The sequence below is a fragment of the Heterodontus francisci genome, chromosome 47 (genome assembly GCF_036365525.1).
Source record: "Heterodontus francisci isolate sHetFra1 chromosome 47, sHetFra1.hap1, whole genome shotgun sequence".
Classification (NCBI taxonomy): domain Eukaryota; kingdom Metazoa; phylum Chordata; class Chondrichthyes; order Heterodontiformes; family Heterodontidae; genus Heterodontus; species Heterodontus francisci.
In genome coordinates, this window is record NC_090417.1 from 19043243 (window position 1) to 19051854 (window position 8612).

Consider the following 8612-nt stretch of genomic DNA (forward strand, 5'->3'; position numbering starts at 1 on the left):
CCTCCGATAGTGTAGCTCTCCCTCAGTACTGACATTCTGACAGTGCAGCACTCCCTCAGTATTGACCCTCCGACAGTGCAGCACTCCCTCAGTACTGACCCTCCGACAGTGCAGCAATCCCTCAGTACTGACATTCTGACAGTGCAGCACTCCCTCAGTATTGACTCTCCGACAGTGCAGCACTCCCTCAGTACTGACCCTCCGACAGTGCAGCACTCCCTCAGTATTGACCCTCCAACAGTGCAGCACTCCCTCAGTACTGACCCTCCGACAGTGCAACCCTCCCTCAGTATTGCCCCTCCGACAGTGCAGCACTCCCTCAGTACTGACCCTCCGACAGTGCAGCACTCCCTCAGTATTGACCCTCCGACAGTGTAGCACTCCCTCAGTATTGACCCTCCAACAGTGCAAACCTCCCTCAGTATTGCCACTCCGACAGTGCAGCACTCCCTCAGTATTGACCCTCCGACAGTGCAGCACTCCCTCAGTATTGCCCCTCCGACAGTGCAGCACTCCCTCAGTACTGACATTCTGACAGTGCAGCACTCCCTCAGTATTGACCCTCCGACAGTGCAAACCTCCCTCAGTATTGCCCCTCCGACAGTGCAGCACTCTCTCAGTATTGCCCCTCCGACAGTGCAGCACTCCCTCAGTACTGACATTATGACAGTGCAGCACTCCCTCAGTATTGCCCCTCCGACAGTGCAGCACTCCCTCAGTACTGACCCTCCGACAGTGCAGCACTCCCTCAGTACTGACATTCTGACAGTGCAGCACTCCCTCAGTACTGACCCTCCGACAGTGCAGCACTCCCTCAGTACTGACCCTCCGACAGTGCAGCACTCCCTCAGTACTGACATTCTGACAGTGCAAACCTCCGACAGTGCAAACCTCCCTCAGTATTGCCCCTCCGACAGTGCAGCACTCCCTCAGTATTGCCCCTCCGACAGTGCAGCACTCCCTCAGTACTGACATTCTGACAGTGCAGCACTCCCTCAGTATTGCCCCTCCGACAGTGCAGCACTCCCTCAGTACTGACCCTCCGACAGTGCAGCACTCCCTCAGTCCTGACATTCTGACAGTGCAGCACTCCCTCAGTATTGCCCCTCCGACAGTGCAGCACTCCCTCAGTACTGCCCCTCCGACAGTGCAGCACTCCCTCTGTACTGACCCTCCGACAGTGCAGCACTCTCTCAGTACTGACCCTCCGACAGTGCAGCACTCCCTCAGTACTGACCCTCCGACAGTGCAGCACTCCCTCAGTACTGACCCTCCGACAGTGCAGCACTCCCTCAGTACTGACCCTCCGACAGTGCAGCACTCCCTCAGTACTGACCCTCTGTCAGTGCAGCACTCCCTCAGTACTGACCCTCCGACAGTGCAGCACTCCCTCAGTACTGACCCTCCGACAGTGCAACCCTCACTCAGTATTGCCCCTCCGACAGTGCAGCACTCCCTCAGTATTGCCCCTCCGACAGTGCAGCACTCCCTCAGTACTGACCCTCCGACAGTGCAGCACTCCCTCAGTACTGACCCTCCGACAGTGTAGCACTCCCTCAGTACTGACCCTCCGACAGTGCAGCACTCCCTCAGTACTGACCCTCCGACAGTGCAACCCTCACTCAGTATTGCCCCTCCGACAGTGCAGCACTCCCTCAGTATTGCCCCTCCGACAGTGCAGCACTCCCTCAGTACTGACCCTCCGACAGTGCAGCTCTCCCTCAGTACTGACCCTCCGACAGTGCAGCACTCCCTCAGTACTGACCCTCCGACAGTGCAGCACTCCCTCAGTACTGACCCTCCGATAGTGTAGCTCTCCCTCAGTACTGACATTCTGACAGTGCAGCACTCCCTCAGTATTGACCCTCCGACAGTGCAGCACTCCCTCAGTACTGACCCTCCGACAGTGCAGCAATCCCTCAGTACTGACATTCTGACAGTGCAGCACTCCCTCAGTATTGACTCTCCGACAGTGCAGCACTCCCTCAGTACTGACCCTCCGACAGTGCAGCACTCCCTCAGTATTGACCCTCCAACAGTGCAGCACTCCCTCAGTACTGACCCTCCGACAGTGCAACCCTCCCTCAGTATTGCCCCTCCGACAGTGCAGCACTCCCTCAGTACTGACCCTCCGACAGTGCAGCACTCCCTCAGTATTGACCCTCCGACAGTGCAGCGCTCCCTCAGTGCTGACCCTCCGACAGTGCAGCACTCCCTCAGTACTGACCCTCCGACAGTGCAGCACTCCCTCAGTACTGACCCTCCGACAGTGTAGCACTCCCTCAGTACTGACCCTCCGACAGTGCAGCACTCCCTCAGTACTGACCCTCCGACAGTGTAGCACTCCCTCAGTACTGACCCTCCGACAGTGCAGCACTCCCTCAGTACTGACCCTCCGACAGTGTAGCACTCCCTCAGTACTGACCCTCCGACAGTACAGCACTCCCTCAGTATTGCCCCTCCGACAGTGCAGCACTCCCTCAGTACTGACCCTCTGACAGTGCAACCCTCCCTCAGTATTGACCCTCCGACAGTGTAGCACTCCCTCAGTACTGGCCCTCCGACAGTGCAGCACTCCCTCAGTACTGACCCTCCGACAGTGTAGCACTCCCTCAGTACTGACCCTCCGACAGTGCAGCACTCCCTCAGTACTGACCCTCCGACAGTGCAGCACTCCCTCAGTACTGACCCTCCGACAGTGCAGCACTCCCTCAGTACTGACCCTCCGACAGTGCAGCACTCCCTCAGTACTGACCCTCCGACAGTGCAGCACTCCCTCAGTACTGACATTCTGTCAGTGCAGCACTCCCTCAGTCCTGACCCTCCGACAGTGTAGCACTCCCTCAGTACTGACCCTCCGACAGTGTAGCTCTCCCTCAGTACTGACCCTCCGACAGTGTAGCTCTCCCTCAGTACTGACCCTCCGACAGTGCAGCACTCCCTCAGTCCTGACCCTCCGACAGTGCAGCACTCCCTCAGTACTGACATTCTGACAGTGCAGCACTCCCTCAGTATTGACCCTCCGACAGTGCAACCCTCCCTCAGTATTGCCCCTCCGACAGTGCAGCACTCCCTGAGTATTGACCCCGACAGTGCAACCCTCCCTCAGTATTGCCCCTCCGACAGTGCAGCACTCCCTCAGTCCTGACCCTCCGACAGTGCAGCACTCCCTCAGTACTGACCCTCCGATAGTGCAGCACTCCCTCAGTACTGACCCTCCGACAGTGCAGCACTCCCTCAGTCCTGACCCTCCGACAGTGCAGCACTCCCTCAGTACTAACCCTCCGACAGTGCAGCACTCCCTCAGTACTGACCCTCCGACAGTGCAGCACTCCCTCAGTACTGACCCTCCGACAGTGCAGCACTCCCTCAGTACTGACCCTCCGACAGTGCAGCACTCCCTCAGTACTGACCCTCCGACAGTGTAGCACTCCCTCAGTGCTGACCCTCCGACAGTGCAGCACTCCCTCAGTACTGACCCTCCGACAGTGTCGCACTCCCTCAGTACTGACCCTCCGACAGTGCAACCCTCCCTCAGTATTGCCCCTCCGACAGTGCAGCACTCCCTCAGTATTGCCCCTCCGACAGTGCAGCACTCCCTCAGTACTGACCCTCCGACAGTGCAGCACTCCCTCAGTACTGACCCTCCGACAGTGTAGCACTCCCTCAGTACTGACCCTCCGACAGTGTAGCACTCCCTCAGTACTGACCCTCCGACAGTGCAGCACTCCCTCAGTACTGACCCTCCGACAGTGCAGCACTCCCTCAGTACTGACCCTCCGACAGTGCAGCACTCCCTCAGTACTGACCCTCCGACAGTGCAGCACTCCCTCAGTCCTGACCCTCCGACAGTGCAGCACTCCCTCAGTATTGACCCTCCGACAGTGTAGCTCTCCCTCAGTACTGACCCTCCGACAGTGCAGCACTCCCTCAGTCCTGACCCTCCGACAGTGCAGCACTCCCTCAGTACTGACCCTCCGACAGTGCAGCACACCCTCAGTACTAACATTCTGACAGTGCAGCACTCCCTCAGTATTGACCCTCCGACAGTGCAACCCTCCCTCAGTATTGCCCCTCCGACAGTGCAGCACTCCCTCAGTATTGACCCTCCGACAGTGCAACCATCCCTCAGTATTGCCCCTCCGACAGTGCAGCACTCCCTCAGTACTGACCCTCCGACAGTGCAGCACTCCCTCAGTACTGACCCTCCGACAGTGCAACCCTCCCTCAGTACTGACCCTCCGACAGTGCAGCACTCCCTCAGTACTGACCCTCCGACAGTGCAGCACTCCCTCAGTACTGACCCTCCGACTGTGCAGCACTCCCTCAGTATTGCCCTTCCGACTGTGCAGCACTCCCTCAGTACTGACATTCTGACAGTGCAGCACTCCCTCAGTATTGACCCTCCAACAGTGCAACCCTCCCTCAGTATTGCCCCTCCAACAGTGCTGCACTCCCTCAGTATTGACCCCGACAGTGCCACCCTCCATCAGTATTGCCCCTCCGACAGTGCAGCACTCCCTCAGTATTGCCCCTCCGACAGTGCAGCACTCCCTCAGTACTGACCCTCCGACAGTGTAGCACTCCCTCAGTACTGACCCTCCGACAGTGCAGCACTCCCTCAGTACTGACCCTCCGACAGTGCAGCACTCCCTCAGTACTGACCCTCCGACAGTGTAGCACTCCCTCAGTACTGACCCTCCGCCAGTGCAACACTCCCTCAGTACTGACCCTCCGACAGTGCAGCACTCCCTCAGTACTGACCCTCCAATAGTGTAGCACCATCTCAGGACTGACATTCTGACAGTGCAGTACTCCCTCAGTATTGACCCTCCGACAGTGCAGCACTCCCTCAGTACTGACCCTCCGACAATGCAGCACTCCCTCAGTACTGACATTCTGACAGTGCAGCACTCCCTCAGTACTGACCCTCCGACAGTGCAGCACTCCCTCAGTACTGACATTCTGACAGTGCAGCACTCCCTCAGTATTGACCCTCCGACAGTGCAGCACTCCCTCAGTACTGACCCTCCGACAGTGCAGCACTCCCTCAGTCCTGACCCTCCGACAGTGCAGCACTCCCTCAGTACTGACCCTCCGACAGTGCAGCACTCCCTCAGTACTGACATTCTGACAGTGCAGCACTCCCTCAGTACTGACATTCTGACAGTGCAGCACTCCCTCAGTACTGACATTCTGACAGTGCAGCACTCCCTCAGTGCTGCCCCTCCGACAGTGCGGCACTCCCTCAGCACTGACCCTCCGACAGTCCGACACTCCCTCAGCACCTACCGTCCGACAGTGCTGAACTCTCTCAGTCCTGACCCTCCGACAATGCAGAACTCCCTCAGTCCTGCCCCTCCGACTGTGCAGCACTCCATCAGTGCTGCCCCTCTGACAATGGAGCGCTCCCTCAGTACTGCCCCTCGACAATGCAGAACTCTCTCAGTCCTGACCCTCCGACAATGCAGCACTCCCTCAGCACTGACCCTCCAACAGTGCGACACTCCCTCAGCACTGACCCTCCGACAGTGCAACGCTCCCTCAGTACTGACCCTCTGAAATGCAGCACTCTCTCAGTACTGACCCTCCGACAGTGCAGAACTTTCTCAGTCCTGATTCTCCGACAGTCCGGCACTCCCTCAGTCCTGCCACTCCGACAATGCAGCCCCCAAACCCCCTTACCTGCTCTCCCTCCCCTGATAGTGTGACATATCCCAGGAGAAAACGTAATTGTTGCAGACTGAATCAGTGGTGCAGCAGATATGGGAAGATGGGTTTGCTCTGTGTTCATGTTAATCTGTGTTGTGGAATGTAAGTCAAGGTCAGCTCTAACCCAGGATCATTCTTTGTCTCTCAGGTATTCCCATTCCCCCGTCCCGCCGCCTCACCATGAAGGATGTTTACTTGGAGGGTAAACCCAGGTTTGATGTCATAAAAGCCCATTTTATTAAAGAAGGGCGGCTGGAGGAAGATGCAGCCATCAAGATTATTGAGGATGGAGCTGCAATCTTTCGCAAGGAACGCACACTGATTGAAGTGGACGCCCCCATCACAGGTCTGATCTGCTGCTGATGGAATAGCTCCCCTCTCCCTTCCCCCCGCTCCCCTCTCCCTTCCCCCGCTCCCCTCTCCCTTCCCCCCGCTCCCCTCTCCCTTCCCCCCACTCCCTTCCCCCCGCTCCCCTCTCCCTTCCCCCCGCTCCCCCTCCCTTCCCCCCGCTCCCCGCTGCCCTCTCCCTTCCCCCCGCTCCCCTCTCCCTTCCCCCCGCTCCCCTCTCCCTTCCCCCCGCTCCCCTCTCCCTTCCCCCCGCTCCCCTCTCCCTTCCCCCCGCTCCCCTCTCCCTTCCCCCCTCTCCCTTCCCCCCGCTCCCCTCTCCCTTCCCCCCTCTCCCCTCTCCCTTCCCCCCGCTCCCCTCTCCCTTCCCCCCGCTCCCCTCTCCCTTCCCCCCGCTCCCCTCTCCCTTCCCCCCGCTCCCCTCTCCCTTCCCCCCACTCCCTTCCCCTGCTCCCCTCTCCCTTCCCCCCGCTCCCCTCTCCCTTCCCCCCGCTCCCCTCTCCCTTCCCCCCACTCCCTTCCCCTGCTCCCCTCTCCCTTCCCCCCGCTCCCCTCTCCCTTCCCCCGCTCCCCTCTCCCTTCCCCCCGCTCCCCTCTCCCTTCCCCCCACTCCCTTCCCCTGCTCCCCTCTCCCTTCCCCCCGCTCCCCTCTCCCTTCCCCCCGCTACCCTCTCCCTTCCCCCCGCTCCCCTCTCCCTTCCCCCCGCTCCCCTCTCCCTTCCCCCCACTCCCCTCTCCCTTCCCCCCACTCCCCTCTCCCTTCCCCCCGCTCCCCTCTCCCTTCCCCCCGCTCCCCTCTCCCTTCCCCCCGCTCCCCTCTCCCTTCCCCCCGCTCCCCTCTCCCTTCCCCCGCTCCCCTCTCCCTTCCCCCCGCTCCCCTCTCCCTTCCCCCCACTCCCTTCCCCTGCTCCCCTCTCCCTTCCCCCCGCTCCCCTCTCCCTTCCCCCCGCTCCCCTCTCCCTTCCCCCCACTCCCCTCTCCCTTCCCCCCACTCCCCTCTCCCTTCCCCCCGCTCCCCTCTCCCTTCCCCCCGCTCCCCTCTCCCTTCCCCCCGCTCCCCTCTCCCTTCCCCCCGCTCCCCTCTCCCTTCCCCCGCTCCCCTCTCCCTTCCCCCCGCTCCCCTCTCCCTTCCCCCCACTCCCTTCCCCTGCTCCCCTCTCCCTTCCCCCCGCTCCCCTCTCCCTTCCCCCCGCTCCCCTCTCCCTTCCCCCCACTCCCTTCCCCTGCTCCCCTCTCCCTTCCCCCCGCTCCCCTCTCCCTTCCCCCGCTCCCCTCTCCCTTCCCCCCGCTCCCCTCTCCCTTCCCCCCACTCCCTTCCCCTGCTCCCCTCTCCCTTCCCCCCGCTCCCCTCTCCCTTCCCCCCGCTCCCCTCTCCCTTCCCCCCACTCCCTTCCCCTGCTCCCCTCTCCCTTCCCCCCGCTCCCCTCTCCCTTCCCCCCGCTCCCCTCTCCCTTCCCCCCACTCCCTTCCCCTGCTCCCCTCTCCCTTCCCCCCGCTCCCCTCTCCCTTCCCCCCGCTCCCCTCTCCCTTCCCCCCACTCCCTTCCCCTGCTCCCCTCTCCCTTCCCCCCGCTCCCCTCTCCCTTCCCCCCGCTCCCCTCTCCCTTCCCCCCGCTCCCCTCTCCCTTCCCCCGCTCCCCTCTCCCTTCCCCCCGCTCCCCTCTCCCTTCCCCCCACTCCCTTCCCCTGCTCCCCTCTCCCTTCCCCCCGCTCCCCTCTCCCTTCCCCCCGCTCCCCTCTCCCTTCCCCCCACTCCCTTCCCCTGCTCCCCTCTCCCTTCCCCCCGCTCCCCTCTCCCTTCCCCCGCTCCCCTCTCCCTTCCCCCCACTCCCTTCCCCTGCTCCCCTCTCCCTTCCCCCCGCTCCCCTCTCCCTTCCCCCCGCTCCCCTCTCCCTTCCCCCCGCTCCCCTCTCCCTTCCCCCCACTCCCTTCCCCTGCTCCCCTCTCCCTTCCCCCCGCTCCCCTCTCCCTTCCCCCCACTCCCTTCCCCTGCTCCCCTCTCCCTTCCCCCCGCTCCCCTCTCCCTTCCCCCCGCTCCCCTCTCCCTTCCCCCCGCTCCCCTCTCCCTTCCCCCCACTCCCTTCCCCTGCTCCCCTCTCCCTTCCCCCCGCTCCCCTCTCCCTTCCCCCCGCTCCCCTCTCCCTTCCCCCCCTCCCCTCTCCCTTCCCCCGCTCCCCTCTCCCTTCCCCCCGCTCCCCTCTCCCTTCCCCCCGCTCCCCTCTCCCTTCCCCCCTCTCCCCTCTCCCTTCCCCCCGCTCCCCTCTCCCTTCCCCCCGCTCCCCTCTCCCTTCCCCCCGCTCCCCTCTCCCTTCCCCCCGCTCCCCTCTCCCTTCCCCCCGCTCCCCTCTCCCTTCCCCCCTCTCCCTTCCCCCCGCTCCCCTCTCCCTTCCCCCCGCTCCCCTCTCCCTTCCCCCCGCTCCCCTCTCCCTTCCCCCCGCTCCCCTCTCCCTTCCCCCCTCTCCCTTCCCCCCGCTCCCCTCTCCCTTCCCCCCGCTCCCCTCTCCCTTCCCCCGCTCCCCTCTCCCTTCCCCCCGCTCCCCTCTCCCTTCCCCCGCT

General features: G+C 62.7%; 1 protein-coding gene across 1 annotated transcript in view; it reads left to right on the top strand.

Moving 5' to 3' along the window:
* LOC137357166 (serine/threonine-protein phosphatase 2B catalytic subunit gamma isoform-like) overlaps window positions 1–6075 on the top strand; it is a 112206-nt gene extending 106131 nt beyond the window's left edge. The window contains exon 2 of the mRNA XM_068023265.1: window positions 5861–6075. Within this exon, the coding sequence (XP_067879366.1) occupies window positions 5861–6075 (215 nt within the window). The remainder of the gene's footprint in view (window positions 1–5860) is intronic.
* Window positions 6076–8612: the final 2537 nt, after the last annotated feature.